We start from the raw sequence: 27569 nt of genomic DNA, 5'->3' as shown, positions 1-27569 counted from the left end.
ATAGGTGATTTTTTAACAAGGAACAAATAGTTATTTTCGTATAGTGGTTTCTGTGAGCCGTCATCAAAAAGACGGCCGCGGCTTTGGCGAAAAAACGCTGCTTATGATGAGTCCCTTGTTCATCACCGCTTATTGAGATCTCGTCAATTCCTTTCTAAACGAGCATTAGTTATGGAGTGACCTTATGTAAAAACAAATAATGCGTAATGTAATTGATAATTATTAGATTCAAAAGATTAACTCCAAGACTAAATATAAAAAGGGGTCTATTATTACGGCTTTTGATTTTATTTTCTAATACTTAACTATTATCAAATAAACGAAAAAATAATAATAAGTTATATGAGGATATAAAATTAGGGTAAGTACTCTTGATCGTTATGCGATGATTACGTTCTGTAATTTTTCGTAATTTAATAAGAAAACAGTCATTCTCTTATATTATACGTCGTACTCCACAATAATCAAATATTTCGAGACAATTTCAAAATCGAATGACTCGATTATATTTCACATAATCGCTAACAATTTGGCTGGCAACATTGTCTTGACAGTAGTCGCCATAATATTCCTTCTTTTCTCGTAGACTGAGCACGAGAGAGCTCATCTTTCTGTATCGGAATATTTCTACTCAATCCGATAAGCGTTAACGCTTTATATAGTATAAGTCTTTAGACTTACCACTTTAAAACATGAGAGCAAAGGTATTTTATTTTAAGTGATCATTTGTTTGAGTGTAATCAAGTGTTTGTAAGTCTGCATGAGATCCTCATTTCATTAATTTACAACTTTGTTTCAGTGGCGTAAGAAGCGTATGCGAAGGCTAAAACGTAAACGTAGGAAGATGCGTGCGAGGTCTAAATAAAAAGGTATGTACATTTTTCTTAAAACATATTCACATAATGTGTCAGATCTCTAAATATTGAATCAATACCACATTGTCGGTGTTTTAATTTCGCAGCAGTAATCAAAGATGTGATAAGCTCATGAATCTTTTAAAGTGTTTAATTACACACTATGAAATTTAATCAAGTAAGTTGACCATGCTGGCAATTTACACGATTACACGACTTAACCCAAAAAATTGTCGTTAGACTTATGTTGCTTATAACCCACACTGGTTTACCCACCTTAATTTACTTCACTACTAGTTATTAGAGTGATAATTAGTTAGTAGAGTGTAATATTCCAACCTCGTGGTATTTTATCTTCAAATATTTATAAACTTCAAACAAAATAACCTAAGTTTCGCAGTGGTCCTTAGCTTATTTTACTTGTAGTGTAAAAATGTTTCTATTACTATAAATAAAAACAAAATGAGTATAAATATTCAAACAATTCTATTAAACATTCATTTAAATTAATGATGGAAATGTGTAAGTTTTTATATATGTTTTAGTAGCTATAACATCAACTTATCAATAAACAACCATCAAGTTATTTGTTAAACTATATTCAATTTTAGGTTGAATTTACACATGGTCGAACAGCATTTGAAATGCTCTTGTAGTAAAATTCTGAGAATTTGTTAAGGAATGCTTATAATATACAAGGTAGTGAGTTTGATTGATAGAACATCTTGGAAATGAAACAATCACCTGATTATTTCTATTCATACTCAATACATTTAAATAGTAAAATTGTTGAAAGAAAAAAGACTAAGTTTCTTTAGCTGGTTCATTCAGAGTTTTATCTCTTCTGGTAGTATTGTTTGACTATCAATAAGTTTATTACTTCTGTTTTGAATAACAGAATTTGAATTTGTTCCTTGGATATAATAAGTTTACTCACAATAAGGAATGCAGACATTTTTTAACAAAATGAAATAATTTGTAAAATATGCTTAGCTCAAATAGTTCTAAGTTCTAGTATATTGCAAATATAAGTTAAAATTTTATGCAAAATCTTATGACATTACCACTATCTCTTGATTTTAATTTCAATGTTATCTTGTAACAAATTTAATTTAGACAGAGGTAAGGGTAACTTTGTTCTATATACAATAATATAAGTATATAATGAAGTCGAAGATTTTGATAGAAACAATAACAACTATTGTTGTATATTAAAAGAAAGATAAATATTATATTTAACTTTAGTCAAATTGATATTATTATTCTTAAACAGCATCTAGGTATTTGATACTATAAAATTCTGTAGATCATTTTATATTAATCAGTGAATAAAATTTATGTTAAACAATATAAACCTATTAAGGATTATTATAATCACAATGTGTCAAAATATATAAACTTCATTTCTTATTAACAAACAATTCACAATGGTAATCTGGTTAGTTTGCTTTTGTAGTAATGTCACATGTATGCAGCTCTAGTATGATATTATTTGTTTACATATCCCTCTGAGGCAGTCGTTAACTCATCATGAGATTAATGTAAAGAATTGGAGGGTAGATTATTTATGTGCTTACTCCACCCTGATTTTTTTATTATAAAATATATAGGACTAAAAATAGCACACAATATTAACTAAATAAATTTCTAAGATATATATAAAAATGTGTTTTCATAAGAATGCAATACTAATTATTTTGTTTTTGTTACAGGTACACTTGTGAGTGTGGAGTATATTAACTTAATAAATCCTTCTTACATGTGTATTTAATAAAAAATTAAAAAATCCATTTTGTTTTTTTTATAACAACACCTAAAGATAATACATGTATTGTATATGTATAAATACATGTCATCAATGGAGTTTCTTTTATAATAGTATAATAAAAACCTGTAAATTTGCCACTGCTAGGCTAAGGCTTTTCACCTTTAGAGAAAAAGGTTAAAATCATATTCCAATTTTACCACGCTGCTCCAATGTGGGTTGGCAAATTCCCATTAGCAGAATTTCGTTGAAATTGGACATGTGAAGGTCTCCTCACGATGTTTTCCTTCACCGCCGATCTTGAGATGAATTACAAGCACAGAACATTCAGTGCTGGGCTGGGACCCGCTATTATCGGTTAAGATGTACGTGCTCTAGCTACATACTGAGCTATCTCGACTCAATTGTTCGTTTGTATAAGATTTTAAATCAATTTATTTTCATAGCTAAAAATTGTTAAATTGACTACTAATTATTTATAATTGTGATGGGGAGTAATTCAAGTTATAATTTTTCTAAATGTCTAACCTCGAGAACTTCGAATATCGATAGTAGTAACCTTTTGATCAGTACTTTCGATATATTGCATCGATGTGTTGCAGAACTATCGTTAGTTGACCTTGGAAACTTCAGGATATCGATAGTATGGTTTTGATCAATAGGATCAGGAAAAAAATAATACGTTAGTCACAGTTCTCATTAATATCTCTAGAATCGAGATACATTTGTCACTGAATATTGTTATTTTTGAAATGCGTCTTTGGAGATCGACGGACGTATGTAATTATGTAAATTCTAGACTTTTACAAAAAGACACATTTTTTTATTCTTATATATAATTTTATATTAATATTGAAGCTATGTGTTCCTGGCCAACTAAATTGATAAAGTAATACTCAAACTCAAATAACTTTATTCAATATAGAAGCATTACACTTTCTTATTGATGGTCAATTGAAACACTACCACCAGTTCGGAAAAGAAAATACCCTGACCTGAGAAGAACCGGCGAAAGAAACTCAGCGGGTTTTTTTATTTTTTTATTTGTCTCATATATTATTTAAACAATTTAATATGAGATGAAATAGCCAGGAGGCGATCGTTTCATTCCCAAGGTGTGCTATCGATCATAAACTCATTAATTGTATAGTAACCTTTTGCACACAAGCGTTCCTTAATAATTTTCATAAATTTGGCAACAGAGGCATTTTGAACGCTTTCTGGGATCCTGTTGTAAAACATTGCCCCACAAAGGAGTTACTGACTCTATGTAGTCGAGTAACAGGAGTAACAAGTTTGTGTTTGTTCCTTGTACCAATGCTATGAGTATCACATTTTCTCATTAAATCATTATTATTTTTTCGTACATACATAACATTGCAGAATATATATTGAGAAGCAACAGTCAATATCTTGATTTCTCTAAATTTATTCCTTAACGATTCTTTAGCTCCTAGGTTATAGATTGCGCGAATAGCCCTCTTCTGTAGCACAAATATAGTATGGATAGCGGCTGCGTTGCCCCACAGCATAATACCGTATGACATTATACTGTGAAAGTAACTGAAATATACTAAGCGAGCCGTATCAACATCGGTACATATTCTAATCTTTTTGACCGCGAATGCCGCAGAACTCAGTCTACTCGCCAATCCGTTAATATGGGGGCCCCATTGCAACTTGGCATCAACAGTAAGGCCAAGAAATACTATCGACAAATAACTCTCTATAAATAGTATCAATAGTATTATATTATAATATATCGATTGTCTGTCGAAAGTGGACTATCGAAATGTTAACCATTTAACAGTGGGTCACCAGACCTTTAAACCGAAACACAACATATTCCTGTTTGGAGGTAGACAACAAGTTGCCGACGACGACGACGACGCGGACTGCCGGTGACGGTGTGACGTCATTGTACAACACGCTTGGTCTGGCTCAATCAGCCCGCCCGCGCCGTCTAAATTATACCTTAGTACTTTTAAAAATGTCCAATACAAATACTAGGAAATCATATGTTTTGCTTAAATATAAAAATACAACTAACAATTCGCCGGAAAAGTTGTTTTTTATCGTTCCAAAAGATGTTAAAACTCGAAAAAAATTGATAAAAGCTATGAAGCGATTAGATCGATTACAATAGCGTATTCATGGTATAATCTCGTCACAGCAGGAGCTCGATACCATCAAACATGTATTTCTCATCTATATCATGCACTACCTGAGGAGGAGAATAAGAAAGGACGACCTACGGTCGACAAAGTAGGCGAGGCGATGGAGGCAATTTATTCCTTTCTGAAAGCAAAATCCAACTAATGTCAATTTTCTATTAGCGAGTTAAGGAACCAAAATAAATAAAAATTTTAACAAAAAGAAAAACCGACTTCAAACAAAACACTATTTTAAAACAAATGAATACGCACGAAAAAGTAATATAAATAATTCCGTATTCAACTTATTTTTTAGAGTCCTCCTAAGTAAAGTAAAATGAAAAATATTAGACTACTTAAAAGTCGATTTACGATTATATAATGTAGTTATAATTATTGGTATATTTGGAGCCGGTGTCAGCCACGGTGCCCTTGCCCAACAATCAAAAGAAAGAAGCGATACGAGCCCCTTGATTGATCCAGTATATTATTGTGTAAAAGGTAATTTGTAAAAAACATATTTGTTAAAGTATTCTCGTATTGTTTTTTGATAGATATACTGTAGGGTTTTATTGGCTGACACCGACTCCAAATATAACAATAATTATAACTACATTATATAATCGTAAATCGACTTTTAAGTAGTCTAATATTTTTCATTTTACTTTACTTAGGAGGACTCTAAAAAATAAGTTGAATACGGAATTATTTATATTACTTTTTCGTGCGTATTCATTTGTTTTAAAATAGTGTTTTGTTTGAAGTCGGTTTTTCTTTTTGTTAAAATTTTTATTTATTTTTTGATTTTAAGTGAAGCTGATGTTGACTAACTATTTTTTATTAATATGGATAGATTAAGCGTTCCGTTTATATGAGTCAGAAACTACTTCGAGGACAATTTCAAAGGAAACTTGCGAAAAAAGGAAAAATAGACTTTCAAAAATGCGGATTTAATACGTCATGCGGCTTAAACTACAAGGTACCACCCTCGAAAGAGGTGTAATCGACCTCAGTAAAAAACTTTGCAAAAGAGCTATTATATGTCGTACATCATATGACATCACATCATATGCACAAAATTTGATTAAAGACAGTAAGAAATTCTGCCCCAAATCGCACCCTAACTGTAAGCTGTTTAGGAGTTCCGTCAATACATAGTATAAAACAAAGTCACATTTTCTGTCCCTATATCTTTAAAACTACGCAACTGATTTTAATGCGGTTTTTTTAATAGATAGTGTGATTCAAGGGGAAGGTTTGTGTATATAATACATGAACAATATAGGAAAGAAACACTGACAATTTTAGAAGTTTGCAATGTGATGTCGTAAATAAACAAATTCTTTAGTATATTTAGTATCAGTATTGCATCCGTGAGAAGTCGGGGCGGGTCGCTAGTTGATTATAATATTTGATTATGACAATTACATGAACATAACCACGTTCCGGAAGGTGATTCAAATATCCAAGTAACCCATAAATAAAAGATTCGACCGAGTATTGCTAACGTGCTCCTCAGAATTGTTCCGTTCCCTCCCGTTCCCTTAATTTGTCATGGATCCTGTGCTCAGAACCTTACCAAATTTTCACCAAACTACGCTTAAAGTATATCCTTTATAATAAAAAAAGAATAATCAAAATTGTGCCAACCAATTTGGAGTTATTCACCTATTTGTCGCGCATATACATAAGGCAAATTTAAGACTTATGTCGTTTTCATACGGATACCATCATCGGAAAAAAATAAAAAAAAAATGGGACCCCACGGGAAGCACTACCTTTCAAACAAAAAAAAAATTATCAAAATCGGTCCACCCAGTAAAAAGTAATGAGGTAACAAACATAAAAAAAAAAAAAAAAAAAAAAAATACAGACGAATTGATAACCTCCTCCTTTTGGAAGTCGGTTGAAAAGGAGATTTCGTTTCTGACATCAGAACGGTTAAAAAAAATTTGCAAGAAAAGCATGGAGACGACATTCTGATAATAGAAAAACAAGGGCGTGATTGCATGGTGTGCTTTCGAAATACCGCTTTCAAAATACTCTTTGCGAAATGGTACGAAGAAAAAAAAGAATAATCACGAAGAAAGAGTTATTCGCGAAGGTGCTGCGATAATCCGTGAAAAAGACGAAAAACGTGTGACAAAAATGACCACGTGTAATTATTATTTTTTGTACTTATTACGAATTTGTAGGTCGGAACACACTCTATAAGTTACATTATAGTAATTTTTCGATACCTTTCACCGGAAAAAAGGAAATAGCGAAAAACTATCTTTTTACCCAAAATTCGTGTTTTGTCGTTATCGAAATCTCGATCACATGAAAAATGTATAGGACCTTAATTGTAGATCGTACAAGAAGCAAAAAAAAATATTCCATAAAAATTTTCGTATCTTGACAGGGAACCGAGTTATGATAAAAAGTGACTGGTGACTTGATACTAAGCGGTGCGATTCCCGCGCGGCGCGTCACAGCACTCCCGCGGCTGTTAGCGGGACTCGATATATTTCGAAACTGTGAATGCCTATAAAATCAAAAGTACTAGGTATTTTTGACTAAAACAATAACTAGTGTATTTATATATATACAGGCTTTACTGACAAAAAAATTTAAGTTATTTAGCATATCTAGTAACATTCTCCATTGTAAAATCTCGGAACCCAGGGCCAATGAATCTGTGTTAGTTGTAACGTTTTTTTTTGCATTATTTATAACTTCTATACTTATTAGACTTTCGCAAAAAATTAGGGTTTAAAAAAAATATTTTGCCTCCCTAAATAAATAATTTAATAAATTACAAGCAAGAATCTTTTTATTTATCTGCATATTTAGGGCTGAAGCGTTTCAAAATAAAATCATAGCGGAACTTCATGCAAAACTATCGTCTCATACTCACTACAATCAAAATCTAAATAAATTTTATTCAAGTAAAATACCAATTATACATGTATAAGTATATACATGTATAATTGTATTTTTTTTTTATATATCTTTATTTATATTTTATTAATATATCCTACCTGGAAGTCAACAGGTATTTACTCCACGCTTTTTGTATTTGTTTCTAAAAAATCTTGTATTGAAATTTATGCCTTTTTTTAATGTATTTTTACAAACGTTTTGAATTTACGAAGTGGTAAAGTTTAAAATATCTGAAAGTTAAAAACTGGGTCAAAAATCGGCTTATACTATTAATATATCCTTATTATTAAATATTGGTTTTAAAATCCCATATTTCAGAATCCATTTATTATAAATGTACGATTGAGTGTTCACAACTGATGTCGCCTCTAGTCGCCTCTCCACCCCTTATCTTTATATATCTTTATACTTGCAGTCACTTGAGACCCAAGATCAAGGTTGCAATAGTTTTCATTTTTAAAATATAACTTTAATCTCATATAAATAAGGAAAAACAGGGAAAAAAATATAATTATATACATATTAAAAAAAAAGGAGTTCGTCAATTCTTTTCTTTTAACATTTTTCTTTAGACTATTAAAACCACATTTGTTAACTTTATATAGAGATTCATTAAATGGTCCTGGATTCCGAGGTAAAAAGCTAACGAAGACGCTCCACTAACTGCATAGTTTTGAAAAAAGCAATAAATATGCAACCTATACCAACATTTACATTGTCTTTAAAAAGTATTATAGTTAAACCTTTTTCTTACATATTCTTCGATAAAATTCATAATTTTGGCGTTTTTGAGCATGACGTTTTACATATTTTATAATTAAGTACTTACCTTTTATATTATTTTTAAAATGGGACGAATGGCTGGAATTAAATGGGAGAAAACTATACAGTGCCGACCAGTTCACAACATCATTTCATCAGACTTTCCTAAATATAATCCTCAGCCTTGGAAATTTATGGTACTGTAACGTTGACCAATAAACGTGAATGTTTTCACTTAAATAACTTCAGCTGAACTATTGTTTAATCTTTCCAAATAATAATAATACAAATTAATTTTAGCTTTTTTTGTTCGTCCTCATACATATGAAATATATGCATGCACACGCCTATGACAATCATAGCGCATTTTGTTAGACTTCTTTAGCATTAAGCTATTACTTTATTTATATTTTTATTATTGACGTTTAAAGTAACGAAAAGGAAAGTGGTTTGTTTTCGTTTTTAGGAAGGACCAAATCGTATACAATGGCTTCTATCTTACGAATATTATAGAATGTGGTTGGAAGAAAGGGAAGCCTGGAAAAAACGCATGTATCCTGAAAACACCACTGTAAATGTCGACGTTGTTAAACGTTATGTTTTGACGTTTAAGACTACCTATCAACCACCAAAACCTGAACAAAAGAAGCCATTCAAAATGAAAAAGTATGAATTCTCTTACAACAACACTTACGTAGTTTAGTAATTATGAACCGGCATTATCGATATCAATGAGATAAATATGGACAGCGTAACACTCATATTTGTTTCTAGATTTGAAGGAATAGGTAGCAGAACTACCAATAAACGTCCGCCAGGTGACAAAGCAATGTTGTTCAAGAAACCTAAAAATACAGGATCCGAAGTCCCGGAAAAACACTAGATTTTCTTTCGAAATAATATAACATATGCACATTGCATCTTTGATAAGGGACGTTCGAAAATCGAAATAAAAAATTAGTTACAATGAAGTTTTATTGAATTTTTAACGTAATGAAATATTTAAACATTTGAATTAGACTATGTATTAAAAATGTGTATGACGAATAAATATTTTGAAAATGAAATTGTGTTGATTCTTATGATACTTTCGTAATTCGGTTATTATCGAATGGATTCAAAATTACTTACAACAAAGAACATGATTCAAAACATTCAATTCTAAAACTTTAACTTACTTCTTGTAATAGCAATTATATATATTCTTAGTTAATTATCGAAACTTTCACCAAATAGTGATATGACATAGTACATATATGTTGAATTATAGATACAATTAATTTTTTTTCACTGTTGAATAACAAGAGCTCCTATATTTTAGTTTCGTACATAACATGTATAAATTTGAATAAATATTTTAATGAAAAACCTTTCTGTTGTTTTCTTGTTTATAATTTAATAACATCAATTCTATTATAATGAATGGCTTTCGATATATCTAGTTTCAACAGCAAATTGTCTACGTACATATAGAAATATTGTGGAACTTAATTTTTGCAAATAAATCAAAAGTGAACTAATTATTTTTATTTATTGAAATTATCTAAGAATTTTAAATTGTATTTTAATCTATATAATATTCTAAGATTGAATTCTTATAAATAATTACACGTGTCAAGTTTCTTTGCTAAGTAAGTGTACTAGAAAATATTAATTCATATAACAATATTAACATATTAGGAATAAAAAAAAGAGATTGTTATCGAAATATTACAGCTGGGGTGCTAACAAAATAGATATCGAAAAAATTAACTACATATTAATATTTTAATACGCTAAATATTGAGTACATTAGGCAATTTAACTTCATTGTCATTTTGCTTACCTAAATCGAGATGGTATTTTTTATATATTTGCCATAATTATTTTCGAATTAAAAGTTATCTCCTTAATTATAATAAATTGGCATTTCTTTAAATAATTGAAAGATTAAAATGTTTTCTTATAAACAGCATGTTCTTTTTTATAAGAATAATTAACACATTCAATCATAGTTTTATTGTGACTTTACAATAATTGCACAAAACTGAAAAATCCAAGCTATTGAATTGATACAGTTTCATAAGTCATGACTTTAAGGTCATCGTTTTTTTATTGTGTATGTAAAAATACTACAATAACCTATCTATTGCGCATAACACTCTTTTGGCAAAACGCTTCATGTGACTTTCAGTATGCCTTTGTTCATAAACAATTTATATCTTAATTTTATAAATTGTAAAGAGCGTTAACCAATAATTTAAATAAAAAACAATATACTTTTTTGTAAAATATAGTGTTCTTTAATGCTTTCGGCAGCGATTCAGCAAACTAAATTACTTTTTAAATAAATTTAAGTATAGTTTTTATAATTAATTTTATTCTAAAACATATTTTGGTTTCTTAAGAAAGGTACTAAATTTGTTGTCAAATAGCCTTTTGAGGCAAGGTAAAACAAAAATGTTTATGTAACATATTTTTTTGGTTTATTTTGGTTATTAATGAATGAGCCTACATTTTTCGTATGAACCAAAACATAAATCATCTTATTTTTATGGAATGACAATTATTTTTTTGTTTATTTTGATTTTGGGTATCAAAAAGACAATATCTACGGAATATTATTTATCCATATTGGAAGGTGAAAGCGGAACCTGGAAATCCACCACCACCATTAAATTGTTGGCCGCCACGATTGAAGAATGTTTGGAACACTATATTTGGATCAAAATCTGAAAAATAAAATAAAATAGTAAGATCACTAAGAAATATGCTCTCATTCAAAGTTAATTGGTTTTTATACTTAGTTTAATGTTAATTAACAAAGACCCAATAAGTCTTTGCTTTCTATGTAGGTATTCTAATATGTTTAAGTATATTTACCAGCCATGCCGGAAGAGTCGTCAGAGAGATACTGGCCGTGATCATAGCGTGCACGTTTTTTCGGATCACTAAGGACCTCGTAAGCTTCGCCCACTTCTTTAAAGCGTCGTTCTTGCTCCTTTCGCTCGTTATCCGGGGCACCAGCATGTCGATCTGGATGATGAACTAAAGCGCGTTTTCTGCAAAAAAAAAATAAGAAAAATAATAATTTCCTTCCAAGAAAGTAAAAACAATACATGATATTTCAAACTCAACTCTACCAAGTGTTATCTTAAAGGTTTATTTAAATTTTCAACTAGGCTAAATACAATAAAATTTGAATGACAATCTAAATTATAAATTTTACATTTTCTAATTCCCAAATTGACATCAGGAAGACAAACGAATTATAAGAGGAGATATTTGCGATGATAGGCAATTTACTCATGCACCAGATAATTTTCTACATGGATCAAGATGTAAAAGGATTCAAAGTGACTTGTAGTACAAGGATCATTAAATCATCAGGGGCAACTAACTGTAGTTGCCCACAAACATTATGTCAAATATGGACTCTAGTCTAGCCTGTGAGCGGTCACGTGACCACAATCAGACCACCGTCCGCGCGTGTACTATTAAAGAAGGGTCGAAGAAGTGCAAGCGATGACTCATCTTATATTATATCATATCGTACATCAAATATAGAAGCAATTTTATAATTATCGTCAAATGATCATTGATAATAAATATTATTAAAATAATTAAATAAATATGGGACAACATCACACACATTACTCTGATCCCCATGTAAGTAGCTAAAGCATTTGTGCTATGGAAAATCAGAAGTAATGTTGGTACCACAAACACCCACAAGGCAACATAGAAAACTAATGAATTTTCTACACGACTCGGGCGGGAATCGAATCCGGGACCTCGGAGTGGCGTACCCATGAAAATCGATGTGCACACTACTCGACCACGGAGGTCGTCTAATTGATGGGGATTAATTGGGTAACAAACCAACATAAGTTCGGAGACCAGTTAAATGGAAGATTTCTCCAGTGATCACAAAATAGAGGCATTATACAGTTAGACATGAAAAGATATAAGATAGATAGACAATTATAGCGAAAAAAAAAAATAGTAGATATATGTACCTGTAGGCTTTCTTAATATCGTCTTCAGATGCAGTTTTGTCAACACCAAGAATTTTGTAGTAGTCTTTACGTTTTGATTTTCGAAGAGCTAATTTAGCTTCATGCAATAATTGTTTATTTTCTTTACTCTTGTCGATTTTATATAGAGTTTCGTAATCTTTCACGGCATTTTCATACTGTTCAATTTCCATGTAACATTTTGCTCGTCGAAGTAATGCTTTAACATATGTTTCATCCAACTCCAGCGCAGCTGTACAAGCTTCAGCTGCTTCTTTTATTTGGTTTAACTTTGAGCACACTGTAGCCTTATTAAAGTACAGTTTTGCATTAACTTTCCTATTATGTTTATCAATAGTTAATGCTTCATTGTAAAGGTTCAAAGCTTGTTGCCATCTACCCATTTTGAATGCTTCATTACCTGTAAAAAAATACAATAGTGTAAATTATTTTATCAACAGGGTATGTATGACAGGGTATTATTAAAATAAGTATTGCTATTTTTATAATATAACAACCTTACCTTCTTCTTTCTTTTGTTTCAATAATTTGGCTTTTTTATATGCTTCCATTGCTTTTTTGTGGTCAGGTGCCAGACGTAATACTTGTTGAAAATGTTTGAAAGCTTGTTCATCTTTGTCCTGAAATGTGATATTAATTTATGGTTGACTTAAAAAAAATCTTTAAATCAGCATTGATTTGATTTCTCAGACGCACATGCGAAATTTAAGTATAATTGCTTTATAAAAACATTTAATTACATTACAAGTTATACAGAAAAATTATACCTCAAAGTAAAGGCATAATCCTCGGACATATATGGCTTCTGTGTTAAAACTGTCAAATCTTAAAGAATCATTTGCAATTTCTTGTGCTTCCTGACATCGTCCAATCATAGCTAAACATTCAGCTTTCAAAAGTTTCGCTCTGAAGCATTAAAAGATTTTTTTAATAAAATATCTTTTTAAGAATACCTTATTACAAGTTATAAAACCATAGTGATAAAATTATATTACTTAGAGCTTGAGGGACTGTATTCTAAGCAACGATCCATACAAAAGACGACGCGCCGATAATCACCAGCTTCCATGGCACGCTGTGCATCATCATGCAAGCGTTGTAAGGATTTTATTGCTTTACGTTCATTTGAAGCACAATCCACTCCACCAAGTTCAGAAGCACGGTTTACTGCCTGCTCTGCACGAGATAAGTCACCTGAGGAATAGAAACATCTATTAAGTTCATTTATGTATTTTTTCCCAGCATAAGTTGCTACTTTTACCCAATGATAAGATACCACAGAGATGTAAAATCAACATAGGAAATTAACTTGCTTACTTTTTTTAAGCACCTTTGTCAGAAACATCAAATGTAATCTAAAGTAACATCATCAGCCTGTAAAGCTCGTACTCTATGGTCTATAAAATGACATGGGTATTTTTATGGAGTAATTAAAATATTATTTTGAAATGTTGTTTTTATTCATGTAACTTACAATATCTCTTAAATATATAAATAAAAGAAAAGATGCAAATAAAAGCAAACACTAAAAAAAATGACAGTTTAAACAAACAAAAAAGAGAAGTTTTTTTACTCTTATTTGATAGTGCTATTGATGTTCTGATTAAAGATATTATATTTTCTAAGATAGACCTCCCAGAATGTACAATATCTTTTAATCTAAATCATACCTAGACATTTAAATTAACACTTAGCAAATACTTGGTAAATGCTCAGTGGCAAGCAGCCAAGCTTATTAAAAGATGGCAATCTACAAGAAATTGGTCACAGGGCTTAAAATAAGTTGCAAGTATAGGTAGAAAATGAAAAATGTAATGCAAGAAAATGATATTGTAGTATAAATATTGGTTTCCTCATGATATTTTCCTTCACCGCCAAGCATAACATGAATTATAGACACAAATTATTGCCTGGGTTTGAACTCGAAATGATTGGTTAAGATGCACCCTTCTAACCACTAGGCCATCTCAGCTCAAAAATAATATCAAATATGTAGTACTAATAAAATATTTCCATTTTAACAAATTATAATAGGTTATTTCAATATTCTGATAGAATAATAGAAATGTGTTTGTATACAACCAAACCTCTTGTCTTGTATTATAAAATAGAAGATCTATGGAATTTATATCATAAATATCCAATACATTATCAACAGAATCCAGAAATATAACTTGAAATAAAACATAACTTGAAGTCCTTTCAAGAGCTTTAATTTACAGCCAAGGTTGAATGTGAAGCATATTTAAATAACAAGTTGGAATAACTTGTTTATTGGAGTCAATACATTTTTATTAAATATTTTAAGCAAAATATAAATAATAATAAATTGTAAACAAAAAAATGCTCTTGCTTGTGTTATTATATGTACATGTTATTTATACAGCCATTAGTTTATATATATTATATATAGTTATAATTTATCAATCAAGACATCAAACATAGACTTACCAAGTGCAATACAGCATTTAGCCATACGAATATAGCCTTTAGTGAAGGTATTATCAAGAGCAACAGCTTTTTGAGCATCTTCGAAGGCATTTTTGTACATGCCCAGCATCATATAACAGGCAGATCTGTTGCCATAGTAAGCAGCATTTTCTGGACATAGTTTAATAGCTTCTTCATACATAGCCAATGCGCCTTTATAATTTTTAAATTTGTACAAGTGGTTTCCGCTTTCCTTTTTTTCTTCAGCCAATCTTGAGCATAAACAAATATGAAAAGATAATTAATTATGTAAACTTATAAATTTTATGAATATTTTTCAATTATAACATGATTTTGGACATTTATTAGTTACTTAATAGTCGTATTGTGTTTCTATAGAAAATAGGTCAAATGTCAAGAACCTGGTGGTCATTACAATCGACAATGAAAACCACAATAGTCACATTAATTAAAGCAAAGTCACTGTAAAATATTGCTAATCAATACATGTATTTATTAAAATTTATAATTTGCTAGTGCTAATATTATTAAAGGAATAAATTAGTAGTATCCAAGGCATTTTTAAGTCAATAATATTATTCGTTACCTTTCAGGGCTTTTAGGAACTAAGTCATCTATTGTTAGATCTAAATCCACAACTTCAGGTTCTGCCATTTTGCGTTTGGGAATGATTAAACCTCTCTAGAAAAGGAAATAATTCTGCTGATCTTTCTTTATTTTGACTATGGATTACGGAACCACAAAAGAAAGAATGAGGCAAACTGGCAGTGAGTGACGGAAAGGGCAAAAACTTAAAAAGGAAGGTTAATCGTTAGCATAGAGTAAATATCATATAAAGTTGCAATCGAATAATTTAATAAAATATCGATTAACATTCACAATAACGACAAACATAAATACTTCCAGCAAACTTTTATTGAAATGATTTCATCAGTTAATAGTATATATATCGCGACAGTAGACGACCAAATGTTATTGATTATATCGATCTTATATTGTTTAATGACATATATGTTAAAAAATATCTAAGTGTTATTAAATTACGAATAATGCATCAAGCACATTCAATAAGCTAACAACCAACATGATTTATTGAGTTTGACTTATTTACAACTGAGCATTCTGCTATTATGTGGTTACTGCCCATAAAATGAGTAAAGCAGGAAATATTAACTAGACTTTAGATAGTCAATGCGCCACCGGTTTTGAAACTAGGATATTATATTTATTATGCCTGTAACTACACTTAGAACTGGCTCACTCAAACAGAAGCCATCATAAACTTTACACAGTCGTAGGGCTTTACACAAGTCTGTCAAATTTTGTAAAAAATCACTTATGATGAATAAAAGCCAATAAATTAGTGACAAGATATTACGATTCATAATCCATATATTAATTTAAAAATCAATACTATCCATTAATAGAGAGATATACGTCCATAGAAAATGAAGAAAGAGTTAAAACTGAAAAGCATAAATGTTACAATAATATATTTGTCTTATAAGGCGCAAGCTACATACTGTGTATTCGTGCTTTAATGACCATAGACCAGAACACATTAATATTCCATATCATAAACAAACGTAGTGGTTTTATACTCTTTGTACAAGAGGTAGGTACCTACTTGATATTTAATAGACACAGTGAAAGTGTCGCTGTGATCGTATCATGTCATGATTGTTGAAACGTCAAAAAATGATTGTAAAATCGTATGATATTCGTTGTTTTTTGATAACTAGACTACGCTGTAACTTATTTCAAAGGCGATACATTTGACTTTATTTATCACTTTTAAGCGTATGATTTGGAATAAAAATGGAAAATATAGCTTCGCCAGTGAGCGAGGTTTTTATAAATAACGATGCAATTGAATGGCAACCTCTGTCTCTAACTTTAGTCGAATATCCAAAAGGTAAATTATAAGTTTATACCTTGATTATTTATAGTGAAGCAAGTACGTAAGTTTATGACAATTTAAATTTATTGTAAAATGTATGTAACTTTTAGGTGATCTCTTTGGTAAATTCCTTGCTTTTATGAGTCTGGCCCCCTTTGGAATAGGCGCCGGATTTGTAACTTTGATACTATTCAGAAGAGATCTTCATACTGTGAGTATAAAATATTGTCATATGTATGAAATAATAATTATATTAAATATTAATAAAATAACGAACTTAAACTGTTAAAATTAGAATGAGATAACTTAAATAGATAAACCATTTGATTACAGATTTCAAGATAAGAGTGTCTAAACTTTGTAGTAGATATTTTGTTAATTTATGTGTATAATTATTTGTTTCTCTTTTAGATAGCTTTTTTTTTTGGTACACTAGTCAATGAACTATTAAATATAATATTAAAGCATTTGATATGTGAAGCACGGCCACTCAGCAGGGGACATTTATATAATGAATATGGAATGCCATCATCGCATGCTCAATTTATTTGGTTTTTTACCATTTATGTGCTATATTTCTTTGCTATAAGGTCAGTTTTTCATTGTTAAACAGATAATTGTCTAATTTTTAATTACATAGGAAAATAATAGTGATACATACCTAAATTGTTGATTCACATTGAGTATTTTTTTTAATATATGAATAATACTAATCTCAGTACTTCCATTTTTAGATTGCATCATATAAATAATAACAGCATTATATCTGCCCTATGGAGAATCATAATTGTGGGTAGCTGCTTTATAATGGCTTTAATTGTAAGCTTTGGAAGAGTGTATCTTCACTATCACACAACAACACAAGTTGTTGTTGGTGGTTTTGTCGGATTTATTTTTGCCACTATATGGTTTACAGTGGTGCATAGAGTACTGACTCCATTGTTTCCACAGCTTGTTACTCTGTAAGTATTAAAAAATATTCTTATTTTCTTATCTTCTGTATTTTCTAGTCATCCAATATAAGATTATTATGTGTGTAATATTAGGAAGTAGTTTATTGACATATTTTGCTGTAAAAAAATATAATATAAAAAAAACTTCTACCATCAAAAGCTGTCTGTGAAAGATTGCTATAAATGATAATATTATTGGTTATATGTTGTGTATTAAAGTATGTGAATTAATAATATAAATTGAGTTTTTTCAAAATTATGATAAATTTATGTGGAATTAATCATATGTATTAATGACATGATCAATTTCAGAAAGCTGTGTGAAATGCTTATGATAAGAGATACAACATTAATACCAAATGTGTTGTGGTTTGAATATACTACAACAAGACAAGAAGCTCGAGCACGAGGCCGCAAGATGGCTGCCCTAAAACCTATTCAATGACGGTGCGCCTGCGTGCGCGCTCCAAACACCTGCTTGAGGCTACGCGCGTGACGTTTCATTGCCGCCGGAGCTATAGCAATTCTTGGCGGCTTTATTATATCTAAATCAGAACCTCGTTCCATACTATCATATTGACATCTAATTATGACATATTATATATTCACTGGACTTGTTCATAATAGTAAGTTATCAATTTGTCTTCTATTGCATTCTTCACCTCTATAATTGTATGTATGAAGCTTTTTGTGTTGATAAACAATTTAATTTTTTAGCTAGGAAAATATGTTTGTTTTAGATCATTATTAGCAAATTATAAAATTGTTTGAATTAATTTTAAATAGTTTATCCAAAGTGCAATTTAAAACTGACTACCTTAATCATAAGATAAGTGTTAGATTTATCTTTTACTTTGTTGATTATTGTCACATGTGAGACTTAATCCCAGTCCATGTCTTTTTAAGAATTAGTCATAAATGTCTCATAGGTTAAGCCCTAATTATAATTAAAATAATTAGTGACTGTGCCTAATAAAATAGTATAAATAAAATCTTTCAGACTATAAGTAGACAGTAGTTCTAGAAAATGTTCTAGGACAATGCAAGTTAGGTGTTGTTGATTTACATGTACATTTATTTAAAAAAAATAATAAAAGCATTTAAAAAAAAGTATATTTCGACAATCATATATGAGAGGGCATTAGAAAATGAGCCAAAAAAATGTTACTTAATAGAGTTTAATAAAACTGTAATTATAGTTAAATATCAAAGAAACAGTATTCACTGTTTATAATTAGTATAAATTGAAAATAACATGACAATTGTGAGATAATATATTGTTTAAAATGATAATGAAAATAATTCAATGTAAAAAATTAGAAACAACATGAGATATAAAAGTTTGTGACTACTGTGAATGTGTAGTTTGTAAGATAAAAAAATATATATTGAGATCTTTAAAAGTTTATGTTATATACATATAGTAAGTGAAGATAAGTTCATTCCAGGCAGCCCCTTTATAGATTAAATGAATTTAAGCTTATCGAATGTATGATAACGATAATCAATCTTTTTAATATTTACTATTGACATCCAATTTACATATGTTGGTTCTGATCTCTGAGTTTATGTTTATAGTCCACTCAAGGGAATTCTATTATGGCCCAGTGAATAGAGCATGTCAATCTTAATCAACTACTGCAATGCTTATTTTGTGTTTATAATTTTATTTTATAATAAATCCTATGCTCAGATTAAAGAAGGTATTGTAAGGAAATCTTGTGGCCGGTTATATTCTGCCACATGTGTTATTTACTAACCTGCACAGGAGTGTCTAAACTCCTAACCTACTCCACAAGAGAAAATAAATACTTTGTGCAGCAATAAAGTAATAAACCATTCACAGGCTTTTACTTTATTAAAATAATATTTTAATATTTAATAAATAAAACATATAAAAAGTTTTAGAAACATAGTTTACCAATTTACCTAATTCCTATATACAATCTATGTTGTTCTAATTCGTCTTATGTTTCGAAAAATGTTTTAGAATTCATTTACTTTTGTTATTCAATTTATTGAAATATTTTTACATTCAATATTACATATGCATTGCTGGTTTAATGAACTGTGCATTTCATTTCTTAGCAGTTCTAATATTTTAGTTTAAAATGAAGCTTCCGTTATATAGAAATAGTCTATCAAGTTATTTATTAGTTAGTTTATTTAAAATAACATTTTATGTCTTCCGTAATAACTGAAATAACGGCAAATGCTTTGCAAATGTATACTCTATAATGTAGCAAATTTATACTGAACATATAATAATAAAAAATCAGTAAAAATATTGTCTAGTGATACTCAAAGACATCAATCAACTAATCAATTGTAGGAAGTGTACCTTATTCCACATTTTTTTTAAATATGTTGTTGATTGTAGTTTTGAAATCCAGTCTATATTGTTATTAATAATACGATATAGTTTAATAAGAGAAATATTTTAAATGATAAATGAAATGGCAATATATAGGGAACAATAGAGATTTAATAATATGTTCTAGATCTTACACACAAACTGGTTTTATATTAGTCAGTGGCGTAATTATGTAATTTTTTAAAGTAATCCTGCATGGAAACATCATATATAAATATAATTTTATATTTATTAGGAAGTTTAGTAATGAAGATGATGATTTACTAAGATATAGTCTCATTAATTTAGGAGTGAAGATAGAAAAATATGTTTCACCTTGAATTACTACGACGTAAGTCATCGAATCTAAAATAATAATTCATTGTCTTAATGGTTTCGTGAAAAATTGGAGTGGAACTAATTGGTGTTTTATCGTAAAGAGAGATATATATGAGGTTGGTTTATCTCTACTGATTCTGTAGTTCTAATATACTATGCAAATAATTTTCTACTTCAAAAGTTATGGAAGTGATCACATAATGGCACTCATACACCGTTCAGGTACATTTTTAATCATTATATTGTATTTTCTTTGTTTAAAAAGTAAACCTATTATTTTTTTTTAAATATTTACCATTATACCTAGTCAAACTCGATAGTCGTCAACAACGTTGGTCGGCATACAGTATTCCAAGGAAATTATTTTGCGAATTCTGAATTGAATATTTTCTCGCGCACATTAATAAATTAAAAAGTACCTAATAAATTTGTCGTAGATACAACTGCAATTTTCTTTGGGAACTCGTTTCTTGGCGGTGTTATAGAACTTTTATTTTATTCTATATATTATACTTATATATAGCCATCAACAGCGTTGACAACGTTACTTACGCCACTGATAGTATTCAATGTTAATAATGTTATAGTAATTTAGTAAGTAATGATAAGTTTTAGGATTATTGTACATTTGCTAATTGTTTGTAATTTTGTAATGTTTGATGTGGATTTGTATATAAAGGTCTCGGCTGCATTGATTTCACTTATTAAATATTGAATGTAATTATATATTTAACTTGCTGCAACTGAAACGAAAGTACAAAGGTAAATCCGTTTCAGTTGGAGTTCTTTTTGTATATTGGGGCTTTATATGTGTACGTCAGATATAGTTAAGTAATTATACATATAAGTATTATAAAATAGTAAATGTTTTATTCTATGATCATGTTATCTCGTTCAAATAATCTATGAACTGTCAGGCTAAGGAAGCTTTAAAATCAATAAAATAAAACAGTTTTTATTAAGGCTTATCCATTTTCTGTTGTCGGCTTGGGGTTTCTCCATAAAAAAATCAAGAGTATTATTTTCTAAGCCAGTTTATACTACACTCATTTTATCTTATAAAATAATGTTTCTGTTAAGTAACGAAAATTTCAAAATTTAAGGAATTGCAGGATCCAGCGTGGTATCAAATTAAATTGGACTCGTATTATTAGAGAAGTAAAACAAGTTAATATTATAAATATAATGTACATTTACAAATATTAATGTTCAACATATAAATTACTCGAGTAAACAGTTGAGATGCTTAGTATACCAAATATAAATTACAAAAACTACTATCGTTGGATGAACTTCCGAATAGAGGAAACGGAAAAGAAAAAAGTTGGAAGTAATAAATACACGAGAAAAACGATAAAACATAAATATAGTCGGTTGTGCGAAAAATGACTTTTAAAATTAAATTTTTCATGAAATGTTGCGAGTCGCCAAAAAATATTTTATGGGGACTCTTAGATAGTCAAATGGAATACCTGTGCCAAATTTTATGACGAATTTCGTTTCCGCTATTTCGACGTTCACCCTGAAATTTAAAAAAAGACACGTTTTGTCCACGCAATATTCACGATGAAAAAGTCGATTACCAAATAAGGCAGTATTTGAAACATATGTAATGTGATCATAGTATTTCTATTGTGACGAATATTTATGTAACAGAGTAAGATAAAAAAATATAGCTGTAGTCAAAAAATAAATAAATTAAGAATCTTTCGGTTGTGTTTTAGGAGCTGTCATAAAGAAAAATAAAGGTATTCTTCCATTATATGCATCGCTTTATAAATACTATATAGGTTTATTTTAAATACAATACATACTCATTAAATTAAACAACTTTATATATAAACGCCTTCTTGAAATTGTACACAATTTAGAGCAAATGTATCGATTTTTGCTGTAAGTAGTTAATAAGTAGTTTTTAGATTCAATTTATATAACTCTTAAAATTTTCATAAAAATAATGTATAGACTTTGTCATATTTTTTTACGTAAGTACCTATAGCTATATTGATGCAGCCAGAACTGAAAAAATCACTAATTACTTACACATTAATGAACAATCTTCAATACTTCGAATTGATCAAAAGCAGGACGGACTGGCTACGTCAATGATGGTTGTATATTATTAAAACATGCAGCAATAATATACACAGTAAACTCAGTTATTAATTAGGATAATATATAGAGAAAAATATTAACATGTCTTAAGTAGTTACCTATTAGTAGGTATTACATAATATCTTATGTAACCAATTAAAATGTTTATACGATTTAAAAGCTACCAAAATCGCTACGAATTACTTATTGATAAACTGCCACCGCACCGTTTCAATAAAGAAAATATACGAATATGGCAACCGAATACTATGGATATTAACCGTTATATATCTGAAGTAACTTGGATGAATAAAAAATTATTAACGAATTGACATTCGATATTAAAAAGGGCTATACCTAAAGTTAAAATTTCAAATTATTTTTTTTTATGATCAAGTTAGTATGAATTTCGTTAGTCTTATTAGTGGTAAAAAAGTTACTTATGTTTTGCAATAATTAGACTGATGAAACATTAATAGAGAATGTTACCACCCAGCATTGAATACTTTGTAAGCAATAAAAAATATAAATGACAAATTGGTTATTTGGTTTTTTTCATATCCATACATATATATCAACAAATTACGGTAATCTTCTCCCAAACGATTTCGGAAACTTAGAATTATTACTCTAGTTAAAGGTACAGTTAGAAGTATAGTGATGTTCACAGGGTAGCCGTGGTCACCATCAACATTGCTGCAAGAGTTGTTTGTTTTATTAGAAACACTTAGGTCTTTGGGTAATTTTGGAAAAGGTGGCATATGGCCACTGCTTTTCTCTAAATAACAATATATCAATGGGTTAAATCACGAGCTTCTAAACTGCATCGAAGTTTGTAAACTTATTAAATTAAACTAAATGAAAATCTGGAGACTGTTATCATTAGTCATAAAAAAAAACAATAGAATTGCATTAAATATAAAATTTAATTTTTTCACTGCATAGTCTCCAATTAAGATTTAATCTTATTTTTTTTCATTTACTATTTAGAGTACCTAATCCATATTATCAATATCGATTATAAGACTTGTAAACTCAAAAACAGATTCGTAACTATAAATATGGATACTTCGCAGAAACAAACCTTGACTGAGAAGAACAAAGAACGTTTGCTTGAAATTTTAATTTAAAGCAAACGTATATTTTAATTTAAATAAAACGTAACATTTAAGTATGGTCCCTAGAATATTTTTAGAAACAGGTTCTTGCAAAAGGAGACTTGATACCTGTAGAACTCAAGTGACCACCTGTCGTGACGAATGATTAATGGTTTCAACTTCTCTGAGACTCGTTTTCTTAGGGTGGTAAACATCAAAATAGAGTTGAAGGTAACGACAAACACTTTAGTTAGACCAGCAAATGGTCAATAGCTGTCTGCAGCTCCCAGATAAGATCGTTTATGATTTTCACTTTAACATTTTAATTGAATTCAAGACTGATATATATATATTTAACTACATAGCCTGCATATACCAGGTCTGTGCGGGTTCAAACCCAGGCAAGAACCACTGAATTTTCATGTACTTAATTTCTTTGTTTATATTATTATTTACCTCACGCTCGGCGCTGAAAGAGAATATCGTGAGAAACTCTTCTCGTCTAAGGAGGAGGCCTTAGCCCAGTAATAGGAAATGGTACTGTTCTGCTAAGTAGTCAGGTAAAAGTTTTTACTTTACCCGATCAAAGTTGAGATGTGCGTTTAGTAAATCAATGAATTTTTAAATGTACCTTCATAGAATAAATTAAACAAAATAGATATGATTACGTTTAATTTTTCATTTCTTCTAATATAAATCTATCGGAATTATAATTTATGCGAGTCCAAATTGTTATCAGGCTCATTTATTATCTACAATGAATTTTATCTAATCTAATTAAATCTTAATTAAATATACAAGTCATATGAGTGTCATCAATACAAAATAATAGACAGTATAATGTATCTTAGGTGTAATTTATTTGAAAGTATACCCTAGTCGTGAGATTTGGATTCCATTGAACAGCAGGAAGAACTGTCTTCGCTTACACTTTCCAACCATTTCTGTAATCATTAACGTTCATTGAACTTTAAATGGGTCGTTTCAATCGGACAGAAAAGAATAATGCTAATGCTATCGCTTCTTCAGCCGTAGGTAACAACTAATAACAATTAGCCTATTCCAATCAAAGTAGAAACAAAAATAAAGAAACCTTAGATTTACGTAGTTCATAAGATTTACCAATAACTCAGCTTTATTGTGCTACTACTGAGAGTTTATGATTAATATATATTTGTTTATAATGACAACATTATAACACTTATCTATCTATATATCCACGTTAGTTATACTTTAAAAAATCCGATAAGTTTCTACTTTAAAAACTAAAAAGTCAGCTCTCAATCAAAGATATCGGATCACTTTGCTGTTAAATGTTGTTTGTTTGACTTTTCTCCTCTTATGGTTGGAATAGTGTAGAGAGCTGAGATGGCCCAGTGGTTAGAACGCGTGCATCTTAACCGATGATTTCGGGTTCAAACCCAGGCAAGAACCACTATATGTATGTGCTTAATTTGTGTTTATAATTCATCTCGTGCTCGGCGGTGAAGGAAAAACATCGTGAGGAAACCTGCATGTGTCTTATTTCATCGAAATTCTGACACATGTGCATTTCACCAACCCGCATTGGAACAGCGTGGTGGAATATGTTCCAAACCCTCTCCTTAATGGGAGAGGAGGCCTTAACCCAGCAGTGGGAAATTTACCAGGCTGTTACTTTACTTACTACTTACTTATTTACTTACTTTAGAGTGTAGAGACGAATGATTGAACTTTTATTAGTTATAAGAAATAAAAACATTCCCGAGCTATGCTATAAAAAAGGGTGTAAACTGTATAGCAAGTACTTTGCTATACAGTTTACACCCTTTTTTTAAACCGTTATAGTTCCTAAGTACGATTGAGAACTTACCATCTTAAATTAAAATATTTATATAATTTATATTATATAAATATTTTAACTAAATATTTACAACTAAATATTTGTATAAAATAACCTTGTCAGTGGGAATCAGACGATTTACTTTTTTCATGAACGTGAAGTTAGCTTTTTGACCGACAAGATATTTAGTTACTTCTGTTGTTGACATAGCTTTATTTAACATTCCTTCTAACATTTCTGGGTCTTTTTCAAGTAAACCAGGGAACATTAAAGCTAGAGGCTCAGTATGTCGTCCATCTTCACACTACCTAAAACATAGTTATGTTTAATCATACTTAAATTTGTACAAAAAATAATTTACGTTGATGGCCATTGCTCTTAATGTCATCAGACACTGGCGGACTAGGTAGAATAGTAAACATAGTACCTACTCATTCGCTACCCTTTTAAGTGCAATTGGACGGCAATTCGGTAGTCGCTGAGACTAGGCGTAGGCCCCAGTGTTTTTACTTAAAAACACTGGAGCATACGCCCCATCTTTTATAAGTTGGAAGTATAATACAGCGAACTACTGGGATAGAAGAGTTCAATAAGTTTCACTAAACCCTGAGCCTACAATCAGCCTATTTCCTATACTATTCATATATGCATGACTATTTAAGCTAATACCGTTTCAGGGAAAGAGACAATCTATTGTTTTTTTGTTAACTATTTTTGTCTCATCCCTTATATACTGTTCAATTCAATGGAGTATATGGAAAAAGAAATAATTTTACGTGTTGTAGTACTTCCTCGTCATTATTTTTGTTGGATTTTTTGTCGTTGGTACTAGTTTGTAAAATATCAACCCATTCCGAATCTTTAGCCAACAATGGACAGAGTGGTTTTAGTGGTTCTTTGTTGATATTACCACCATCCGCGCTTTCCTAAAACAATCATAATTCTTAAAAGGTTAAACTTTATGAAATCACGTATTTTAAATATGTATGTGTCTCAATTGAAACGGATAAAGTAATTAATCAATATGAACACAATTGTCTCACATGTTTTTCAGAGTTTGATGTTGTTGAAGTTGTTTGTATACTAGTTCTCTGTCGGAATTTCTTTTTCTGTTTTGTTTTTTCATTATTCATTATAGACTAAACATTCCGTATGGCTGGTTTCATTTACTATAGCGTAGAAAATTAAACGGTACGGTCGATCATCATTATATGTCTAAAATGACATTTTATTTACCTACTTATTAAATATTGTAGATGCAAAATTGTCGCATAAACATGAATATAAAGTTGTGTAAAAGAAGTTTACATATTAAATACTATTTAATTTAATCTTAGACTCCAAAGATAGATCCTTAGATGTTCGTAGATGATCAGCATACGTTAACAGCCGCGTAATCTTCTTAAAAACAAAAATCTAATCTGAATGTATAACGGTTTTAAAAACTCGGTTAAGTATTGATACCTATTTTTATTATATACATATATTTTTGAGTTTGTGCATTCGACAAAAACAACTAAACTATACCTAGTTACGTTTAAGTTTTTCAACTTGTCGGCATATTTTAAACATTTTATCGCAATAATTTATTATGATCATAGACAAATATTTACGGTAATGGTTGGTTGGATAACATAGAAATCTAGTTATAATTATATCTAGTCAACAATTATATTCTAATAAACAGATATGTTACACCCATACTAAACAACAGAAAAAAGTGTGCCGCGCCGGGGACCGTTTATTTTATATTTCGTTACAAGTAAAAAGGATAGCTTGATAAAAACAATAAGAAAAAGGGATAACTAGATGTTTCAATTACGCAAAACGTATTACTACGTAATTATGATGTATTATAACGTATTACTACGTAAAACGAATAAAGGCAAACGGTTCTTGGTGGTAGGGCTTTGTGCAAGCCTGTCTGGGTAGGTACCACCCACTCACCAGTTATTCTACCGCCAAATAACAGTACTCAGTATTGTTGTGTTCCGGTTTGAAGGGTGAGTGAGCCAGTGTAACTACGGGCACAAGGGACATAAAATCTTAGTTCCCATGATTGGTGGCACATTGACGATGTAAGTA

General features: G+C 30.0%; 4 protein-coding genes and 1 long non-coding RNA gene across 6 annotated transcripts; 3 read left to right on the top strand and 2 right to left on the bottom strand.

The window, feature by feature from the left end:
- Positions 1–537: 537 nt before the first annotated feature.
- Positions 538–2642, top strand: LOC124531279. Its single transcript, XR_006966508.1, has 3 exons — positions 538–704; positions 800–869; positions 2567–2642. It is a non-coding gene; the product is annotated as an uncharacterized LOC124531279 (long non-coding RNA).
- A 5847-nt stretch (positions 2643–8489) lies between these two features.
- On the top strand, positions 8490–9520 carry LOC124530905. The gene is made up of 3 exons (XM_047105273.1): positions 8490–8656; positions 8926–9125; positions 9234–9520. The coding sequence occupies exons 1-3, from the start codon at positions 8546–8548 to the stop codon at positions 9340–9342; spliced, it is 420 nt and encodes a 139-aa protein (XP_046961229.1). The 5' UTR covers positions 8490–8545; the 3' UTR covers positions 9343–9520.
- A 1199-nt stretch (positions 9521–10719) lies between these two features.
- LOC124530904 (dnaJ homolog subfamily C member 7) lies at positions 10720–15727 on the bottom strand. Its single transcript, XM_047105272.1, has 8 exons — positions 15513–15727; positions 14927–15177; positions 13471–13669; positions 13243–13381; positions 12978–13095; positions 12458–12875; positions 11322–11500; positions 10720–11170 (listed from the first exon to the last, which is right to left on the bottom strand). The coding sequence occupies exons 1-8, from the start codon at positions 15578–15580 to the stop codon at positions 11064–11066; spliced, it is 1479 nt and encodes a 492-aa protein (XP_046961228.1). The 5' UTR covers positions 15581–15727; the 3' UTR covers positions 10720–11063.
- An 838-nt stretch (positions 15728–16565) lies between these two features.
- On the top strand, positions 16566–19620 carry LOC124530870 (dolichyldiphosphatase 1-like). The gene is made up of 5 exons (XM_047105222.1): positions 16566–16841; positions 16937–17037; positions 17238–17416; positions 17561–17788; positions 18092–19620. The coding sequence occupies exons 1-5, from the start codon at positions 16745–16747 to the stop codon at positions 18222–18224; spliced, it is 738 nt and encodes a 245-aa protein (XP_046961178.1). The 5' UTR covers positions 16566–16744; the 3' UTR covers positions 18225–19620.
- A 4709-nt stretch (positions 19621–24329) lies between these two features.
- LOC124531395 lies at positions 24330–26678 on the bottom strand. Of its 2 annotated transcripts, none has more exons than XM_047105964.1 (4): positions 26528–26678; positions 26261–26410; positions 25600–25788; positions 24330–24606 (listed from the first exon to the last, which is right to left on the bottom strand). In XM_047105964.1, the coding sequence occupies exons 1-4, from the start codon at positions 26615–26617 to the stop codon at positions 24538–24540; spliced, it is 498 nt and encodes a 165-aa protein (XP_046961920.1). In that variant the 5' UTR covers positions 26618–26678; the 3' UTR covers positions 24330–24537. The 2 variants fall into 2 exon arrangements, 1 of the variants encoding a protein (XP_046961920.1); XR_006966515.1 differs by having other exon boundaries at positions 24550–24606; positions 25600–25792; positions 26528–26655.
- Positions 26679–27569: the final 891 nt, after the last annotated feature.

This window comes from Vanessa cardui, chromosome 7, assembly GCF_905220365.1.
Source record: "Vanessa cardui chromosome 7, ilVanCard2.1, whole genome shotgun sequence".
NCBI lineage: Eukaryota > Metazoa > Arthropoda > Insecta > Lepidoptera > Nymphalidae > Vanessa > Vanessa cardui.
This window is presented reverse-complemented; position numbering and strand designations above follow the sequence as displayed.